The 21,883-nt window shown below is 39.1% G+C and overlaps 2 protein-coding genes across 11 annotated transcripts in view; both read right to left on the bottom strand.

Annotated features, from left to right (window-relative positions):
- Window positions 1-21,883, bottom strand: part of Ppt2 (palmitoyl-protein thioesterase 2) — a 529,716-nt gene that overhangs the window by 316,894 nt on the left and 190,939 nt on the right. The gene's annotated exons all lie outside the window — the stretch shown is intronic.
- LOC128685985 (serine/threonine-protein phosphatase 2A activator) overlaps window positions 1-21,883 on the bottom strand; it is a 53,963-nt gene that overhangs the window by 7,990 nt on the left and 24,090 nt on the right. For 9 of the 10 annotated variants that reach the window (XM_070083208.1, XM_070083211.1, XM_070083215.1 and 6 more), the window contains 3 exons: window positions 18,052-18,255; window positions 15,140-15,357; window positions 14,695-14,920 (listed from right to left, as the gene is read on the bottom strand). In XM_070083208.1, the coding sequence (XP_069939309.1) occupies window positions 14,695-14,920; window positions 15,140-15,357; window positions 18,052-18,255 (648 nt within the window). Of the gene's footprint in view, window positions 1-14,694; window positions 14,921-15,139; window positions 15,358-18,051; window positions 18,256-20,028; window positions 20,052-21,883 lie in introns of those variants that run through there. The other variant, XM_070083216.1, reaches the window with a different exon arrangement.

Consider the following 21,883-nt stretch of genomic DNA (forward strand, 5'->3'; position numbering starts at 1 on the left):
CGCATTTACTTCTCTTACAACCCCATCTATAAATATATTAAACAACCACGGTGACATCACACATCCTTGTCTAAGGCCTACTTTTACTGGGAAATAATTTCCCTCTTTCCTACATACTCTAACTTGAGCCTCACTATCCTCGTAAAAACTCTTCACTGCTTTCAGTAACCTACCTCCTACACCATACACCTGCAACATCTGCCACATTGCCCCCCTATCCACCCTGTCATACACCTTTTCCAAATCCATAAATGCCACAAAGACCTCTTTAGCCTTATCTAAATACTGTTCACTTATATGTTTCACTGTAAACACCTGGTCCACACACCCCCTACTTTTCCTAAAGCCTCCTTGTTCATCTGCTATCCTATTCTCCGTCTTACTCTTAATTCTTTCAATAATAACTCGACCATACACTTTACCAGGTATACTCAACAGACTTATCCCCCTATAATTTTTGCACTCTCTTTTGTCCCCTTTGCCTTTATACAAAGGAACTATGCATGCTCTCTGCCAATCCCTAGGTACCTTACCCTCTTCCATACATTTACAGTATTAAATAATTGCACCAACCACTCCAAACCTATATCCCCACCTGCTTTTAACATTTCTATCTTCATCCCATCAATCCCGGCTGCCTTACCCCCTTTCATTTTACCTACTGCCTCACGAACTTCCCCCACACTCACAACTGGCTCTTCCTCACTCCTACAAGATGTTATTCCTCCTTGCCCTATACACGAAATCACAGCTTAATCAGTCCATCACCCTTAAAGTTTTGAGGTGGTCAGTCCCTCAGTCTGGAGAAGAGCATTGTTCCGTTGTCTGAAACAATATATTGTTTCAGACAACGGAACAATGCTCTTCTCCAGACTGAGGGACTGACCACCTCAAAACTTTAAGGGTGATGGACTGATTACATCGTCTTCAAGTATCTTCTGCTTCTATCAACTTTTCTGTACTCGACTGAAGAAGCCTACTGTGTAGGCGAAACGTTTCGAAATAAAGATACCTAACTGTTGCATATGTGTCTTACCTAACAATCTGTCGGTATTTTATACCATTTTAATGTTCATTCCTACAAGATGTTATTCCTCCTTGCCCTATACACGAAATCACAGCTTCCCTATCTTCATCAACATTTAACAATTCCTCAAAATATTCCCTCCATCTTCCCAATACCTCTAACTCTCCATGTAATAACTCTCCTCTCCTATTTTTAACTGACAAATCCATTTGTTCTCTAGGCTTCCTTAACTTGTTAATCTCACTCCAAAACTTTTTCTTATTTTCAACAAAATTTGTTGATAACATCTCACCCATTCTCTCATTTGCTCTCTTTTTACATTGCTTCACTACTCTCTTAACCTCTCTCTTTTTCTCCATATACTCTTCCCTCCTTGCATCACTTCTACTTTGTAAAAACTTCTCATATGCTAACTTTTTCTCCCTTATTACTCTCTTTACATCATCATTCCACCAATCGCTCCTCTTCCCTCCCGAACCCACTTTCCTGTAACCACAAACTTCTGCTGAACACTCTAACACTACATTTTTAAACCTACCCCATACCTCTTCGACCCCGTTGCCTATGTTCTCATTAGCCCTTCTATCCTCCAATAGCTGTTTATATCTTACCCTAACTGCCTCCTCTTTTAGTTTATAAACCTTCACCTCTCTCTTCCCTGATGCTTCTATTCTCCTTGTATCCCATCTACCTTTTACTCTCAGTGTAGCTACAACTAGAAAGTGATCTGATATATCTGTGGCCCCTCTATAAACATGTACATCCTGAAATCTACTCAACAGTCTTTTATCTACCAATACATAATCCAACAAACTACTGTCATTTCGCTCTACATCATATCTTGTATACTTATTTATCCTCTTTTTTCTTAAAATATGTATTACCTATAACTAAACCCCTTTCTATACAAAGTTCAATCAAAGGGCTCCCATTATCATTTACACCTGGCACCCCAAACTTACCTACCACACCCTCTCTAAAAGTTTCTCCTACTTTAGCATTCAGGTCCCCTACCACAATTACTCTCTCACTTGGTTCAAAGGCTCCTATACATTCACTTAACATCTCCCAAAATCTCTCTCTCTCCTCTAGATTCCTCTCTTCTCCAGGTGCATACACGCTTATTATGACCCACTTTTCACATCCAACCTTTACTTTAATCCACATAATTCTTGAATTTACACATTCATATTCTCTTTTCTCCTTCCATAACTGATCCTTCAACATTACTGCTACCCCTTCCTTTTCTCTAACTCTCTCAGATACTCCAGATTTAATCCCATTTATTTCCCCCCACCGAAACTCCCCTACCCCCTTCAGCTTTGTTTCGTTTAGGGCCAGGACATCCAACTTCTTTTCATTCATAACATCAGCAATCATCTGTTTCTTGTCATCCGCACTACATCCACGCACATTCAAGCATCCCAGTTTTATAAAGTTTTTCTTCTGTATACATCCATCAAATGAAGGTAGTGGAGGAGCAAGTGAGGCCATGAATCAGTAAGGGAGATGGCAAAGTAGAGGCAGTGAATCAGTGAGGGAAGCACTGAGTCAGGGAGGCAATAAGGGCCATGACCACCAATCTAGGCCATGGGCATCCTCGTCATCCAGCCATCCAACACTCAGCTAGGTTGGAGCCTCTTTTCCTTGCTAGGACCCACCACCAGGCCTCACCAACCGCTCTCTCCTTCCCCATCAGCCAACCACCCACATAACGATACAACATAAACAATATACAGTGCAACCTCGTTTTTCTGCCGTAATCCGTTCCAGAAGGTCGGCCTAAATTTGAAGCAATATTTCCCATAAGAATTACATAAGAACATAAGAAAGGAGGAACACTGCAGCAGGCCTGTTGGCCCATACTAGGAAGGTCCTTTACAATTCATTCCACTAACAAAACATTTGACCAACCCAATTTTCAATGCTACCCAAGAAATAAGCTCTGATATGCAAGTCCCACTCAAATCCAACCCCTCCCACTCATGTACTTATCCAACCTAAATTTGAAACCACCCAAAGTCCCAGCCTCAATAACCCAACTAGGCAGACATAAGAATGGAGGAACACTGCAGAAGGCCTACTGGCCCATGCGAGGCAGGTCCTTACCAAAACGACTACTACCTAAAGCTTCCCAAGAAAAAACTCCTGCACCCAATGACGCTAATCAAACCCAGCCCCTCCCACTCATATATTTGTCCAGTCTCTTCTTAAAGCTACCCAAGGTCCTAGCCTCTATCACCCCACTGGGAAGACTGTTCCACGCATCTACAACTCTGTTAGAAAACCAGTACTTACCTATGTCCTTTCTAAATCTAAATTTATCGAACTTAAATCCATTATTCCTGGTTCTTACCTGGTTCGACACCCTCAGTACTTATTAATATCTCCCTTGTTTATGCCAGTCATCCACTTATACACTTCAATGATATCTCCCCTCATTCTACACCTCTCCAAAGAGTGGAGATTTAAGGCTTTGAGTCTATCTTCATACGGGAGGTTCCTTACACAGTAAACCATTTTAGTCATTCTTCTCTGTATGTTCTCTAATGAGTCTATATCCATCCTGTAGTAAGGGGACCAAAACTGAGCAGCATAATCTAAATGAGGCCTCACTAGTGATGTATAGAGCTGTAAAATAACTTTTGGACTTCTGTTACTTATACTTCTTGAGATAAATCCAAGTAATCTGTTGGCCTTGTTGCGCACACTAAGGCACTGCTGTCTTGGCTTTAGATTTCTGCTTACCATGACTCCCAAGTCTTTTTCACATTCTGTATGATCAAGCTCTACTTCACCTAGATTATAGCTTCGAGGGTTATTTTCATTAGCAAGGGCAAGTACCTTACACTTATCCACATTGAACTTCATCTGCCATTTTTCAGACCAAGTCATTAATTTGTCCAAATCGTCCTGGAGTTCATTGATATCCTCCTCAGAGTGAATTATATGGCCTATCTTTGTATCATCAGCAAATTTACTCATGTCACTCGTAATCCCTTCATCAAGGTCATTAATGTAAATTATGAACAAGAGAGGGCCTAAAACTGATCCTTGTGGAACGCCACTAGTGACTAATCCCCATTCAGATTTCACTCCATTAATGGTAACTCTCTGCTTTCTATTGGTAAGCCATGCCTCAATCCATGCTAGAACTTTACCTCCTATACCATGAGCTGCCACTTTTCTTAAGTCTCTCTTGTGAGGTACTCTATCGAAGGCTTTACTAAAATCCAAATAAACAATATCATATTCCTTATCACTGTCAACTGCCTCAAATGTTCTATTGAAGAACGTCAGTAAGTTTGTCAGGCAGGAATGACCTCTCGTGAATCCATGCTGAGATTCATTTATCAAGTTATGCTCTTCAAGGTGACTTCTGATAATGTCAGCTATAATTGATTCTAATAACTTGCCCACTATAGATGTCAGGCTTATTGGACGGTAATTTGAAGGAGTGGACTTATCCCCTGATTTGAATATAGGAACCACATTAGCCATCTTCCACAACTCTGGCACAACACCGGTAAGGATGGACGCATTGAATACACTCGTTAATGGCTGACTAAGCTCCATCTTGCTTTCCTTAAGTACACTGGAAAACAACTCATCGGGTCCCGGGGACTTATTTTGCTTCAGTTTGTCTATCTGTTTAATAACCATGTCCCTCGTGACAGTAATATTAGTTAACTTGAATTCATCAGGAACTAAATAATTGTTAATTACTGGAATCTCATTTACATCTTCATGTGTAAAAACTGACAAAAAATAGTCATTAAATGAGGAACACATTTCCAGTTCATTATCCGTCAGCTATCCATTCCCAGTTTTCAGAGGTCCTACTTTTTCCTTCACCTTCGTCCTATACACTTGAAAGAACCCCTTTGGATTAGTCTTTGATTCATTAGCAACTCTAATTTCATAGTCACGTTTAGCCTTTCTAATCGCCTTTTTTACTTCTCTTTTAAGCCGAACATATTGGTCAGCAAGGTTAACCTCTCCTCTTCTGATGTGTCTATAAATTCCCCTTTTCTCCCCTAATAGATGCTTTAGCCTCCTGTTAACCCATTTGGGATCATTATTGTTAGACCTAATTTCTCTCTGGGGAATGCATATACTCTGGGCACTGTGTACATTATCAAGAAAACAATCATAAAAGCAGATCCCTTCATATTCATAAGTATGATTATCGTCAATAAAATCATTAGCTAGATAACCCCAATCAAGATTAGACAGATGTTCCCTAAGTCCATTATAATCGGCAGAACGAAAATCAGGGATTTTTACTGTGTTATCATTATTCTTGAATCCCAAATAATGCTAAAAGTGATGGATTTGTGATCACTTGCACCAAGCTCTTCAGTGATCTCCAGATTATGCACGAGTGTTTCCTTATTTGACAAGACTAGGTCTAGCAAATTATTACCCCTGGTAGGCTCAGTTACGCTCTGTTTCAGAAAACAGTCCTGAACCGTTTCCATAAAGTCACTGGACTCTAGATTACCTGTCAAAGAATTCCAGTCAATTTGACTAAAGTTAAAGTCCCCTACTATGACTATATTACTGTGTCCAGAAGCCCTAACAATTTCGTCCCAAAGAAGTCTCCCTCTAGCGTGATCCAAGCCTGGAGGTCGGTACATTACACCTAGAATTAGTTTTTCTTGACCCTCCACGAACTCAGACTGTTCCACTCATCAACTACCCTATTTCCAAACCAATACTTTCCTATGTCCTTCCTAAATCTAAACTTATCTAATTTAAATCCATTACTGCTGGTTCTCTCTTGGAGAGATATCCTCAAGACCTTATTAATATCCCCTTTATTAATACCTGTCTTCCACTTATGCACTTCGATCAGGTCTCCCCTCATTCTTCGTCTAACAAGTGAATGTAACTTAAGAGTCTTCAATCTTTCTTCATAAGGAAGATTTCTAATGCTATGTATTAATTTAGTCATCCTACGCTGAATGTTTTCTAACGAATTTATGTCCATTCTGTAATATGAAGACCAGAATTGAGCTGCATAATCTAGGTGAGGCTTTACTAATGATGTATAAAGCTGCAGTATAACCTCTGGACTTCTGTTGCTTACACTTCTTGATATAAATCCCAGTAATCTATTTGCCTTATTACGTACGCTTAGGCATTGCTGTCTTGGTTTAAGGTTGCTGCTCACCATAACCCCCAAGTCCTTTTCGCAATCTGTATGGCTAAGTTCTACATCATTTAACTTATAAGTACTAGGGTTATGGGCACTCCTGAGCTTCAGAACCTTGCATTTATCTACATTGAACTGCATCTGTCACTTTTCTGACCAAGAATACAGTTTGTTTAAATCCTCCTGAAGTTCCCTAACATCTACGTTTGAATCAATTATCCTACCTATCTTTGTGTCATCGGTGAATTTTCTCATATCACTAGTAACATCCTCATCAAGATCATTGATAAATATTATAAACAACATCGGGCCCAAGACTGATCCCTGTGGAACGCAACTTGTTACAGATCCTCACTCGGATTTAACCCCATTTATGGACACTCTCTGCTTCCTGTCTGTGAGTCATGACTCGATCCACGAGAGCACTTTTCCCCCAATGCCATGAGCTGCCACTTTCTTTAACCCTTTGAGGGTTTTGGACGTACTAGTACGGCTTACGACCCAGGGTTTTTGACGTACTAGTACGCCTAAATTCTAGCGCCCTGAAATCTAGTGGGAGAAAGCTGGTAGGCCTTCATATGAAAGAATGGGTCTATGTGGTCAGTGTGCACAGTCTAAAAAAAATCCTGCAGCACACAGTGCATAATGAGAAAAAAAAAATTGACAATTTTTTTGGAATAAAACAGCGACTTTGCACTGTATTTTCGTATGGTATTTATTGTTGTATTCTAGTTTTCTTGGTCTCATTTTATAGAATGGAAGACATATTACAGACATTGAGATGATTTTGACTGGTTTTACAATGAAAGGTACCTTGAAATTGAGCTCAAAGTAGCATAAATGTTTGATTTTTACCAAATTTCAAAAGTAAACAAATCTTGCCAAGCGTGCAATACACGTCAACTGGTGAGTCTAATATTCTTTCACAAGTGCACCAATAATATTTATGCCATTTTTTACACTAATGCAGTAGTCTGCATAACAGTAAATCTTATATTTTTTGTGAGAATAAAAATTCAAAGTGGATAGCAAAAGAATATAAGAGGGGCCTTGAGACGTGACTAATGATCAGAGGAAATGTCATTTTAGTGCCAGGAATGTCTTTCTTGTTTATTCTGGACCATATTCGGAAATTGGCATCTTTTGAAATTCGTGTGAAATTGGCAAAATTGCTAAATTCTGACCACTGTACTGAATAGTTGAATTTCATAAATGGGTGGTTTCTTGCACCCATTCGATAGAAAAAATGGAGTTCTAGCAAAATATTCATGTTTTTTGTCGACTAGTACTGTGGAATTGGCCGAAAATGGGGCTCAAAGTGGGCAAAATTGCCGATGCGTAAAAATCGCCGAGACCGCTAACTTTGCAAGAGCATAATTCCGTAAGTTTTCCATCAAATTTCAAACTTTTGGTGTCTTTATGATCGGGAAAAGATTCTCTATCTTTTCATAAGAGAAAATAATTTTTTTTTTTAAATTTGGCCGACCCTGAGAACGAGTTTCGGAGAGGGCCTGTCGACCCTCAAAGGGTTAACAGTCTTTGGTGCGGAACTCTATGAAAAGCCTTACTAAAATCTAAGTAAATAATATCAAATTCTTTATCGTGGTGAACAGCCTCAAAAGCTTTACTGAAGAAAGTTAATAAATTAGTTAGACAAGACCGGCCTCTTGTGAATCCATGCTGAGTATCATTAATCAAGCTATGCTTATCGAGATGGCTTCTTATAATCTCAGCTATAATTGACTCTAGTAATTTGCCTACAATTGAGGTCAGGCTTATTGGGCGGTAATTTGACGGTAACGACTTGTCCCGTTTTAAAAATAGGAATTACATTAGCCATCTTCCACATATCAGACACTACACCTGTTTGAAGAGATAAATTAAAAATATTAGTTAATGGTTCACAGAGTTCCATTTTGCATTCCTTAACCCTTTCAGGGTCCGTCCCGTAGATCTACGGCTTTACGTTCAGGGTCCGTCCTGTAGATCTACGTCATGAGCTCAGCTCACTCTGATAAACTGTGAGTGGTACATTTGGGCCTAGATATGAGAGAATACATCTATGTGGTATGTGTGCACCACATAAAACAGATCCTGCAGCACACTGTGTATAATGAGAGAAAAAAACTGTAATCATGATTTTTCGATTAAAACAGCGACTTTGCAGTGTTTTTTCGTATGTTTTTTATAGTTGCATTTGCGATTTCTTGGTCTCATTTGATAGAATGGAAGACATATTACAGAGGTAGAGATGATTTTGATTGGTTTTAGCACTGGAAATGGCTTGAAACTGAGCTCAAAGTAGCAGAAATGTTAAATTTTTGCCGATATTCAAGAGTAAACAAACGACCTCACACGTCTAATACATGCCAGCTGATGGGTCTAATATGCATTCACGAATATGGTGATGATATTTATACAATTATTACAGTATTGCATACCAGTAAATCTTCTATTTTTTGGTGTGAATAAAAATTCATTATGTGAATAAAAAATCAAAATGGAATTTATTTGTAAAGCCTTAAAACATAACTAATGAACAGAGGAAATGTTAGTTTAGTTCCAGGAATACCTACATTGTTTATTCTGGACCCTATTTTGAAATTGGAATATTTTGAACTTTGTGTTAAATTGGCCAAATTAACAATTTCCGATCACTTTAATTTGTACTTGAAACAGTTGACTTGGCGATTTCTTGTGCTCAACAGATAGAATAGAAGTAATACTAGTGAAATAGCTAAGAATTTGGTTGACTGGAATAATGTAATTGGCCTAAAATGGGAGTCAAAGTCGGCAAAATCGCCGATTCGTAAATATCGCTGACACATCAAAATTCGCGAGAGCATAATTTCGTCAATTTTCCATCAAATTTCGTACTTTTTGTTTTATTACCTTCACAAAAAGATTCTCTACCATTTCATAAGAAAAAATAAAAAATTTTTTTTTTTTTTGAAAATTCTTGGACACTGGGGCACCACTTCAGATTTGGGCCTTGGACCCTGAAGGGGTTAAGAACCCTTGAAAAAACCTCATCAGGACCCGGTGACTTATTTTGCTTCAGTCGGTCTATCTGCTTCACAACCATTTCACTAGTGACTGTGATGTTACATAATTTATCTTCTTCTGGCCCACTATAAAAATTAATTACTGGAATATTATTAGTGTCTTCCTGTGTAAAAACCGAGAGAAAATAATTATTTAAAATCGAGCACATTTCATTCTCTTTGTCAGTAAGATGCCCAGTTATTTTTAAGGGGACCTATCTTATCTCTAACTTTTGTTCTATATACCTGGAAAAAACTTTTTGGGTTAGTTTTAGAATCCCTAGCAACTTTAATTTCATAGTCCCTTTTAGCTTTTCTTATCCCCTTTTTAATGTCCCTCTTAATGTCAATATACTGATTCATAGGATGACCCTCACCTCTTTTGATATGCCTATAAATTCCTTTCTTATGTCCTAATAGATATTTCAGCCTATTATTCATCCATTTTGGGTCATTTCTATTTGATCTAATTTCTTTATATGGGATAAACGTTCTTTGAGCCTCATGTATAGTGTTCAGAAAACTGTCATATTGATAGCTCTCTTCGTTACCCCAGTCAACAGATGATAAGTGTTCTCTAAGCCCATCGTAATCTGCTAAACGAAAATCTGGGACTGTTACTGAGTTATCCCTACTATCATACTTCCATTCAATGCTAAATGTAATTGATTTGTGGTCGCTAGCACCCAGTTCCTCTGAAACTTTTAAATTATTAACAAGGGATTCATTGTTTGCCAGAACTAAGTCAAGCAGGTTATTACCCCTTGTAGGTTCTGTCACAAACTGCTTCAAAAAACAATCCTGAACTACTTCTAAGAAGTCGTATGATTCTAAATTCCCAGTCAAGAAATTCCAATCAATATGACTAAAGTTAAAGTCTCCTAGAATTACTACATTATCGTGCCTTGTGGCCCTAACAATTTCCTCCCATAGTAGTCTCCCCTGGTCCGTATCTAAGTTTGGGGGACGGTATATCACACCTAAAATTAATTTTTCATGCCCCTCTGAAAATTCTATCCAAACAGACTCTGTATGTGTTACTTCAGACTTAATACCCGTTTTTATGCAACAATTCAAGCGATCTCGGACATACAATGCCACCCCACCCCCCTTCCCGACACTTCTATCTACTTGGAACAATTTAAAACCCTGAATGTGACATTCCGCAGGCATGTCCCGACTTTTTGAATTAAACCACGTCTCAGTTAAGGCAAATACATCAATGTTACCTGCACTAGCAACTAGTCTCAACTCGTCCATCTTATTCCTAGCACTGCGACTATTTGTGTAATATATATTTAAAGACCCTCCTCTGTATTTACCCTTCCTGCTCCTTTCTGTTATTCCACTAAACCTATTACTGTCCTTGTCAATTAGTGCCACTGGCTTTCCAATATCCACCTCATTTTGCCTATTACTAGTTCTCTTAGTACTCATATTACTACACTGCGACTTCACTGTTTTCCCGCCAAAACCCATACCACTAACTATTCCTAGTTTAAAGACCTAACAGCTCCCTCTACTGCGTTGGCCAGTGCTCCCACCCCACACCTAGATAAGTGAACCCCATCCCAGGCATACATGTCATTTCTGCCATAGAAAGAGGTCCCAGTTGTCAATGAATGTTACCGCATTTTCCTTACAGTATTTGTCCAGCCAGCAATTGACACCAATTGCTCTAGACAACCATTCATTTCCAACTCCTCTCCTTGGCAAAATGCCAGATATGACAGGTTTCCCACCCTTCCTCCTAATTATCTCTATTGCTGACCTATACCTGCTAATCAGGTCTTCACTCCTATGTCTGCCAACATCGTTGCCTCCAGCACTGAGACAGATAATAGGATTTCTCCCATTACCTCTCATGATGTCATCCAGACAGCTAACAATATCCTTCATCCCAGCCCCGGGAAAACACACACTCTGCCTCCTACTCCTATCCTTCAAGCAGAATACCCTATCCATGTACCTAATCTGGCTATCCCCAACAACAACGTTTTTACCTTCCTTGGCATCGTCCGTCGTGATGCTCCCAGTAGTCGACTCACATTCGCCAGGTAGCATTACACCACTTGTAGAATTCGTCAAGACGTTCTCGATGGTCTTCGTTGGGGTTTCTAGGGATGTCTCACTCACGTCTGCCAATGCTTCTTTGGTGCTCGTTGTGGCATTCCCAGTAGAACACACACATTCGTCAGGTAGCACCGAGAATGGGTTGGAAGTTTCCATGGTAGTCTTCTGGTTTCTCGTTGTTTCTGCCTCTCCAACCGTTTTCTTGATCCTCAGCTTGGTTCCATGTTGCCTGGCCACTGACCAAGCTCCCCTTTTAACCTGGAGACTCACAACAGAAGGATTACTACGAATCCTCTTGTTCTCCTCCGTTAATCGCCGTATCTCCAGCTTCGCAACTCTGAGCTCTTCTCTCAGCTGCTGGTAAAGTTGCTCAAGAGAGGGCATCCTGGTTCACATTCACAGACAGCACACAAACAGGTCTTCACAGAGCTAAGTACACGTCACCACTGAGCTAAGTACACGTCACCACAATTAATCCATTCCAGACACCCAAAAATATTAACAAAAAATACATTTTTTAAAGATTAATTCTAGTTTTACATACACAAAACAATGAGAGCTAAATAAAATAAATGAACATTTAAATCACTATTACATACCTTTATTGAAGACTCTTGTTGGCTTATGGAGAGAGGGAGGACTGATTATTGTTTGGAAGGGGAATTCCCCTCCATAAGGACTTCAGGTATCAAAGCCCTCTCTAGGGTTACTTCCCTCTCTGCCTGCCTGCTACACTCCCTGCCTCCTTTCTGCACTCCCTGCTACATTCTCTGTATGCCTGATACACTCCCTGCCTGCCTGCTACATTCCCTCCCTCCATGCTACACTCTCTGCCTCCCTGCTACACTCTCTGCATGCCTGTTACACTCCCTCCATGCTACATTCCCTGCATCCTTGATACACTCCCTGCCTCCCTTCCACACTTCCTGTTTCCATTCTACACTCCCTGCTTGCCTGCTACACTCCCTCCCTCCATGCTACACTCCCTGCATGCCTGCTACACTCCCTGCCTGCCTGCTACACCCTGCCCATGGTGGCTTATTTCACAGTCGCACTTAATAAACAAGCCACATCAGCTTCCTTGATTTGTTCTTTCTTTGCCAGGAAAGAAGCGATTGTTGATTTGTTTTTGCCATACATCCTGGCAAGTTCCAGCCCCTGACATCATACGCTGCACTGCCATTCTCCCACCCTCTACCTATCCTACCCTCAACCTCCGCTACCATCTCTGCTCCAAGTGTGTAAGTACACTATACACTTTATATACAGTTTATTTTTTAACATTCTATAGTTTATTATAATTTATTATGTTTTTATACAATATTTCTTATTTATAAATACATACACTGTTTCAGTGTTTTCTCTTATAATAAAAGCATGGGAAGATACTATAGTCAGAGTGGGAGAGTAAATGGAGGACGCTGCCGCTGCCATCACTCATCATATTATGGCCTATTTTATTCATTCTAGAGTATATATCATGTTTCTCTGTTAATTATATTGTTTATTATGTCAAATTAGATGAATTGTGATAGATAAATAAGCCATAGAGTGAATATTACCATTATATTAAACTATTTTGTCCTGCCACTGGGATGGATTAATAGCATTTCAGTTAATTTAGATGAGGAAAATTTATTTGATATACGAACAAATTGAGTTACAAGCTAGGTCACGGAGCGGATTAAACTCATGAGTCGAGGTTCCACTGTATTTTTGTCATTGGTTTTAACCACAGCTTCAAATACAATCCCTCAAACCTCAGGTAGGCACTCTCTCAAAAGTGTGCTATGGTGGTCTCCTATTTGTGCTCGTGCAGAGCACTTGAAACATGCTGCATGGGGCTTGTATCATTACAACAGGACCGCAGAAAGACTCCCTGATTTTAAGCAGTCAAGGGTGGTTGCCAGACATATCATCCGAGAAGCTAAACATACTTGTTGGCAAGATTATGATTCCACCATCACTCCGGCTTCCTCTACAAGTACAGTCTGGAAAAAAAAGTACAGAAATTGAGTGGCAAATACTCTCTAAATCTGGCTCCTGTTCTTAGGGTTGCCAGTGTGAGCATTGCAAACCCTCTTAAAGTTGCCACAGAGATTGGAAATCACCCTGTCTATCTCTCAGGGACTCCATCTACTGCTCTTAGACTTACCTTCTAGCAGAGAAGTCTTATATCTGCCTTTTACACTTTCTGCTTCCAATTCACATTTGTATTCTTTAGCATTTACATCCATCAGCCCTTGCAGTCCTCTTGTGTCCTTTTAATATTATTTGGTCATAAGGAGTTCTTCCTCAGTTGTGGAAATCTGTCACTGTTCTGTCTTTTCATAAACCAGGTACTTCGGGCTGTGATACCTCACACTATTATCCCACTGCTCTTACCAATGCAGTTTGCAAGGTGATGGAACATCTAGTAAACAGATGTTTGGTGTGGCATTTAGACACACATAATAGCCTGTCCACTAGTCAATTTGGCATTCACAAGGGCTGCTCTACTACTGATCCCTTACTCTGCTTAGATACATATGTTCGTAATGCCTTTGCTAGTAACCAGTCTTTTGCTAGTAATGCAGTCTTTTTTGATCTTGAAAAAGCATATGACACTACTTAGAGATATAACATCTTGGCCCATATTTCTCTCCACTGATAACTGTCTTTCAGCAAGTACTTTAAACACACCACCCACCTATTTTTTCCCTCATTAATTCAATGGTTCACCTCATCTGCTGACATGTTCATTCTCAAATACTATTTATGAATACATCCACCTCCTTTCTCTAATCTGACATTCAACCTATCATTGCGTAAGACTTTTTATTGCCCTCATCACCTTGCTGTTTTCCATATTCCCTTTTAATTTCCTTCAGCATACTCTCTCAAGTTCATTCACTAACCTATCTTCAGAAAACCCTAAAGAACTGTGTCATCAGCAAAGAACAACTGGAATAACTCCCACTTTGTTATTAGATCCCAACACCCTAATATTTACAGTACTTCTATCACAACCCATCTATAGACATGTTGAACAAGCACAAATATCTACAAGAACCAGCAGGCTTGTGTGAGTAGGTTAGAGGAGCGAATGGAGACATGTGGTTTTTAATGGATGTGCTGTTCAAGTGTGAGCAAGGTTACTTTTATGGAGGGATTCAGAGAAAACCAGTTAATGGGACTAAAGTCTATGAGGTGAGAAGGAAAGTGCCTGCATTCTGGAGGGGTTGGGATACTGTAGTCAGAGGATAGTTTGACTGTGATATCAGTGCACTTCTGGAAAGATGGTGACTGAATGAATGATAGTGAATGAGGCTTGTCTTTGGATCACCATGCCTTGGCAGGAAACAGCCATTGTTAAAAAAAAAAAATTATTACCAGTACCTTTCAGAACTTACCGATAATATAAATTTAATGCAAGCTAAAAACATATATTCATCTGCATTTTCATTGACGATCTTCTCATTACTAAACATTTCTGGTGCAATTTTGGGGTTCATCTGCAGCTGTGATGATCCCCAAATGAAAGGAATGAATTGATAATCATCAAGGCTCCAAACCCCTTGACTGCCTGCTGGCTCCATCTTATAAACCATCTGAAGTTTACGTGATAAGGTAAGGTACCTAAAAGAAATTTTTCAGACTAAATTAAAACCATGAAATATATAAAAAATATCAAGATAAGATATGGATTTTTATAAATTAATCATAACACAAAAAAAGCATACACACACACTTATTTACAGTAACTATGTAATTAAATTAGTTTTAAGAGATTCTCATCCATGACCAGTACTGTATATTACATGTTATAATGTAACGAGAGCCTTAAGTATATCATACCGCATAAAAATCTTTGTGACCACTGCAATAGAGTCTTCTTGCTTTAAAGCTCCAATTTTAAAGATGCAAGTAAGAAAAAGTATAAATGACAGTTCATGTCCAGTTCCATAGTCAATACGAGTTGAATTGCCAACACTTTCAAGTAGATAGACTGTTATTTCAGGGACAGCTGCATGAAAGTCCTCTGACAATGCCTCTTTCACAACTTGCTCACCATTCTGAAGAAAAAATGAGCACGAGTAATATTTCTTATCTTGAGTGTGAATTTCATCCTCCAACAGGGATATCACAAAGGATTATTATTACTCTCACAACTAATGATAAAAAAAACATGGCTTGGGATACTTTTAGAGTACAGTGGACCCCCGAGTTTCGCGATTAATCCGTTCCAGAGAGCCTGCTGAAAGTCAAAATTCACGAAACTCTAAACCATTTTCCCCATAAGAAATAATGGAAATAAAATTAATCCGTTCCAGACACCCAAAAATATTAAAATAAAATATTTTTTTTTCAAATTAAATAAAGATTTACATACTGAAAACAATCAGAAATCAAGTACATGCATATAAAAAATAATAACAACATTACACTTACCTTTACTGAAGACTTCTGGGTGGATGGAAGACGGGAGGAGGGGATAGGAGGAAGGTGTACACTATTGTTTGGAAGGAGAATCTCCTTCCATTAGGACTTCAGGTAGCAAGTCCTTTTCTGGGGTTACTTCCCTTCTTCTTTTAATGCCACTGGGAACAACTTGAGAGTCACTGGACCCCTGTCGCACAAAATATCTGTCCAGAGAGGTCTGTTTCTGGCATTTCTTTATGATTTGCCTGAAGTGGGACAAGGTTTTGTCACTGAACATGTTGCAGATATGGCTTGTTTCAGCTTGGTCAGGGTGATACTTTTCAACAAAACTTTGCAACTCATTCCAGTTTGAACACATGTCCTTAACCACCGAAGAAGGCGCCTCCTTCACTCTCTTTTCCTCCTCTGAAGCAAGTTCCTCAGCTGTGGTCTGACGCTGTTCCAGTTGAAGCTCTTGCAGTTCGTCAGTGGTTAGCTCTTCCCTGTGGTCCTCCACCAACTCTTTCACATCCCCATCACTCACCTCCAACCCCATGGACTTGCCCAATGCCACAACACCTTCCATAACAGGCAGAGGGTCGGCAGGGTCAGGGTCTGCCTCAAACCCTTCAAAATCCCTCTGGATCGTGTTCTTCGCTTTCTTTACCAAAGGGCTTGGACTAGCTTTCCTTGGGCCCATGGTGACTTATTTAGCAGTTGCAATCACAAAAAACAATGGATTATTACGTATGAACCCGCGGGGTGATGGTCACGTGTTGGTAAACAATGGCACACTGAGCGTGAATAGCGTGGGAGACTGGCTTTGTGTGCGCGGTGACGGGCGGACGGGTACCAGACGGTCGTCGAATCACGAGTCTAATCACAAAACTCGAGGCCAAATTTTGCAGAAAAAACTTGCCGAGTCGGATTTCACGAAAGTCGATGCTGCCAAAACTCGAGGGTCCACTGTATTAACAATTATGTAGTAGAAGGACAGATCTAAGCCCTATAGAATAGGACACTACATATTTATTTTGTTTCTGTCTAACTGTAAGGAAAAAAGTCACTAAAAACACAGTGTCTAGGTTTCCAATGCCGCTTAATTCACAGTAAAAATTCCATTGAAACTGGACAAAAAAAAAAGAAAAAAAAAGTCGATTTTGCTTGTCGACCCCTTAAGTCAGTAGATTCAGTGCATCTATGGAAATTGCAATGAAAATTGCTGTAATGCAATGATAAGAGAAGCCTTAAAACATTGGGTGACAGCAAATTTGGTATGTCATGTGTTGTTCTGTACCTATGCAGTCTGGTCAATTTTTGTGTGTTGTGGCCAGTGTCAATGAGGAAACTTTTAAGATCATGTTTAATGAGATGACACATGCTCTTCAAGTGTGAAACTTTCATCCTATTTTTCAGTCTCTTACAAAAAATGAGTTAGGTCAGGTTGGAATGTGTGTGTTTTTCAGAACCAAAAGAACAGGAACTGTTTTTGTTTTCTAAGACACTCAATGATGTAGGTATTTGCTCTGTCTCACTGTTAACTTGTTCCAGTATTACAGATATGTCACTGATTCTGAGAAACATTTATTTATTTCTACCTGAAGTTAACATACTTGCAGCTTTGACACTGTCTTTAATTTATGGTAAAGAGAATTTAAGTTTCATATTTATCACCTGTAGCAGTGCAATCCTCACCTTCTACATGCAAGGTTAAGTAGACACTTTTATTATGACTGAGATAAGGAGCTTATACTGTTCAGTTTAATCAAGGAAATTATAATACTTTATCATGAGTGGAGGTTTATCTAGTGATGAATTTATTTTATAATTTATGAAACTATTATTTGCATTTAGCATGGGTTTCTTGGATCTCCTACTGGCTGTTCCTGTACTTTTTTATAATTCTTGAATTATAACTCTGGTATCGTAAGTCTGGAATTTATGCACCAGTGATGCCATAAAAACAAAATCCTTTCTTGTTCTTTACATACAATATATCAGGAATGTTGCAAGGTGAGGCTAAGCATACCAAAGTTGCTGGAGATAATCAATCTATCTGTTTGAGATATACATGTTGGTTATGAGTACCTGTTTTATATATATAAAAAAAAAATAAACTCAATACTGTGCTGTACATATCTAGATCTTTGAAACTAATATACAGCAATGATTTCCTTTAATGTTAACAAAAATAACTAAATTGTAAATACTGTAATCCTAATTCACAACTGCAATTAATACATTTTCAATGATGATTCAGATTTCTTATAAAAGATTGGTAATGAAAAAAAGCCATTAATTTAGTATCCAGAGCTTTCCAATGATTGAGCATCATTTATGTACATTACCTCTTTGAGTTTGGCATAGAAGTCACGAAATGCAGTATTGCCATAACGCTGAGGTTGATCAACTGGTGGTATGTCATCTATCCAATGACTAATTGTATCTAGCATGTTGAGCAGTCCTACTGTGACTGGGCTAACAGCACATTCAACACTCAGCTTCTTGCCTTTCACTGCTGTATTCATAGCAGTCAGGAAACCTATTATATCCTGATGAAGAAAGAGAATATACAGGGCATACAATTAATATAAGCACAATTTTTCAGTTCATTTTATACCAAAGCATATATATACACACAAAAACAGCTTAATATTGTTAAAACATTCACAATTTTTAATATTTCTGTACCAATGAACAATATACCAAAGATAAAAAAAAAAACATTTTCCATTTTTTTACTCAGTTTTTAAGTTCCATAACACTTAAATCTTTCTGCACAGCTGCTTAAACATCACACTATGAGAGGGAGGCAGGTTGCAAGTCTCTATCTGGTATCCCATCAGTTAACCCATGACATGTACGTATATATATATTTTTATTTTAACATGTTGGCCATCTCCCGAGACACAGTGGCCTGAGGTGCTATCAAAAAGGTCTTGACTTGAATTTCTGCACACTTCCTGGGTGAAACATGGTGGTGGTGTAGATCTCACTGAGCAGTAAACTTTTTGTGAAGTAGCATGGCTTGTTTCAGTGCAGCTGGTCATTCCACTCAGGTCAGGTGGGCATTGTTTATCATGTCAGTGCATCACAGAGATTTTTTGTGTAACAGCATGCTCATGTTTTTTTTTTTTTTTTTTTTTTTTGGGGGGGGGGGGGGCAAATTGAGAATTGTTCATCAGGCAAAAGGTGAGTAGTATTTACTCTAAAAAGTCAGGTGTGGTAGCCCTCCTAGCCACCCGACCCACATATACTATACTACGATGCTTAAAGCTCCCTAGAGCTGTAAGTGGTCTTAATGTAGGGTGAGAGGTGAAAAGTATTTATTTGTAGAAAGTCGTGTGGGAGGTATGGCATCCTGCATGGCCACTCCCACCTACTATGACAAACTCCTTTGGGTGATAAAATGCATATACAGTATATAGCATACAGTAGGGCCCCACTTATAGGGCAGGTTAGGTTCCAGGCTGTCGCCGGAAAGCAGACATTGCTGGAAGGCAGAACGCCATTTTTTTCCATTTATAAATGCATATAAATACCAGACAACAAGTTTACACTAAATTATATAAAGTTAGTAATAGAACCAGGCATTAAAAAATTCACAAAGTAAAATACATTCACAGTAAATTCATTACTTATCTTGAAGTATTTGTAATCTTAATGTAGGGAGAGAGGTGAGTATTACTTATTTGTAGGAAGTCAGGTGCAGGTAGCCCAGGTGTAGGTAGCACTGGCTCCCCGTCTCATACTTAATATACGATATTTAAAAATCCCAGAGAGGTAAAATACACATACAGTACACTCATTATTGACCTTAAAATATGTGTGGTCTTAATATAGGAGGAGAGGTGAGTAGTATTTATTTGTAGGAAGTCAGTGTAGGTAGCCGGCAGGTGTAGCCCGCCTGGGCTACACCTACCGGCTACCTACACTGTGGCCCAGGGCCATATTATGAACATCGACATGCCTTGTTCACTGAATTTAATCATTTCTAACAACTACCTTTAGATGCCATCATAAACGAAGGCAGAAGTAATGAATAATTCATGCCGAAAATTGTAAACAAAAGCGGAGTGAGGGAGTGGCTGGGCCAAACGCAGATTCATACACGTTTTCTCTGATGGCTGAGCAGAGAAAACGTAGTGTTGTCCCTCCACCTGGCTACCACACAGCTCCACAAGTATTATTATCAGAGCACACATAAAATATGCAATAAATGCCAGACAACAAGTTTACACTAACTTATATTAAGTAAGCAATAGAAATAGGCATTAAAAACACAATAAAAGGTAAGATACACACAGAGTACATTTATTACTTACCTTAAAATATTAATATTACTGTGTGAGAGGTGAGTGGCAGGGTGTTTATTGAATAAAATCAGAATGGCACACCATCATCCTCTAACTTGGCACTTAAAGCAAGAGGCTTACGACTTCTCTTTTTATCACAGCTAACCTTAGATGCCATCGTCAATGAGAGCCAACTAGTTAACAAAAGAGTAAACGAGAGAGAGAAGGAGATAGAGTTGAGACAATACAAGAACACAAACTGAACAGGTAGTGTACGATCACTTGGTCAGGCGAAATAAATGCATATTAATATGGCTACTTTTAGTTCATTCACGTCCATTTGTAAGAGTTTGTAAAACATTTACCTCAATATTTTTTTATTATAATAATAATTACCTCACAATACAAATACTCTTACATTGTGTACAAGTTAGTTCAGAATAAACAAACAGCAACACACCATTTTTAGAGTGAATGAAGATAATAATATTAATAATAGTAATAATAATACAGTGGACCCTCAACCAGCGATATTAATCCGTTCCTGAGAGCTCATCGTTAGTCAAAATTATCGTTAGTCAAGTTAATTTTCCCCATAAGAAATAATGGAAATCAAATTAATCCGTGTAAGACACCCAAAAGTATTGAAAAAAAAAATTTTTACCACATGAAATATTAATTTTAATACACACAAACTGAAGATTACATGCACAGTTACATGACACTTACCTTTATTGAAGATCTGGTGATGATTGATGGGATGGGAGGAGGGGAGAGCATTGATCTTCTTAGTGTTTAGAAGGGGAATCCCCTTCCATTAGCACTTGAGGCAGCAAGTTTTTTTCTGGGGTTACTTCCCTTGTTCTTTTAATGCCACTAGGACCAGCTTCAGAGTCACTGGACTTCTGTCGCACAACATATCTGTCCATAGATACCTGTACCTCTCGTTCCTTTATGACTTTCCTAAAGTGGTTCACAACATTGTCAGTGTACAGGTTGCCAACACGGCTTGCAGTAGCTGTGTCAGGGTGATTTTCATCAAGAAAGGTTTGCACTTCAAGCCACTTTGCACACATTTCCTTTATCTTAGAAGTAGGCAACTTCTTCAATTTCTCTCTCCCCTCCTCCGAAGCAGTTTCCTCAGGTCTGCCCTCTTGCTGTTCAAGATGATCTAGCAGCTCATCAGTGGTTAGTTCTACACTGTCCTTCACCACCAACTCTTCCACATCCTCCCCACTAACCTCCAACCCCAAGGACTTCCCCAATGCCACAATGGATTCCTCAACTGGCATAGGATTCTCAGGGTTAGCCTCAAACCCTTCAAAATCCCTTTTGTCTACACATTCTGGCCACAGTTTTTTCCAAGCAGAGTTCAAGGTCCTCTTAGTCACTTCCTCCCAAGCCTTACCTATAATGCTTACACAATTGAGGATGGTAAAATGATCTTTCCAAAACTCTCTTAGAGTCAGTTGAGTTTCTGAGGTCACTACAAAGCACCTTTCAAACATAGCTTTTGTGTACAGTTTCTTGAAGTTGGAAATAACCTTCTGGTCCATGGGCTGCAGGAGAGGAGTGGTATTAGGAGGCAAAAACTTCACCTTAACCCTTTGAGGGTTGACAGGCCCTCTCCGAAACTCGTTCTCAGGGTCGGCTAAATTTAAAAAAAAAAAATTATTTTCTCTTATGAAAAGATAGAGAATCTTTTCCCGATCATAAGGACACCAAAAGTTTGAAATTTGATGGAAAACTTACGGAATTATGCTCTCGCAAAGTTAGCGGTTTTGGCGATGTTTACGCATCGGCAATTTTGCCCACTTTGAGCCCCATTTTCGGCCAATTCCACTGTACTAGTCGACAAAAAACATGAATATTTCGCTAGAACTCC

This window comes from Cherax quadricarinatus, chromosome 9 (assembly GCF_038502225.1).
Source record: "Cherax quadricarinatus isolate ZL_2023a chromosome 9, ASM3850222v1, whole genome shotgun sequence".
Taxonomy (NCBI): Eukaryota; Metazoa; Arthropoda; class Malacostraca; order Decapoda; family Parastacidae; genus Cherax; species Cherax quadricarinatus.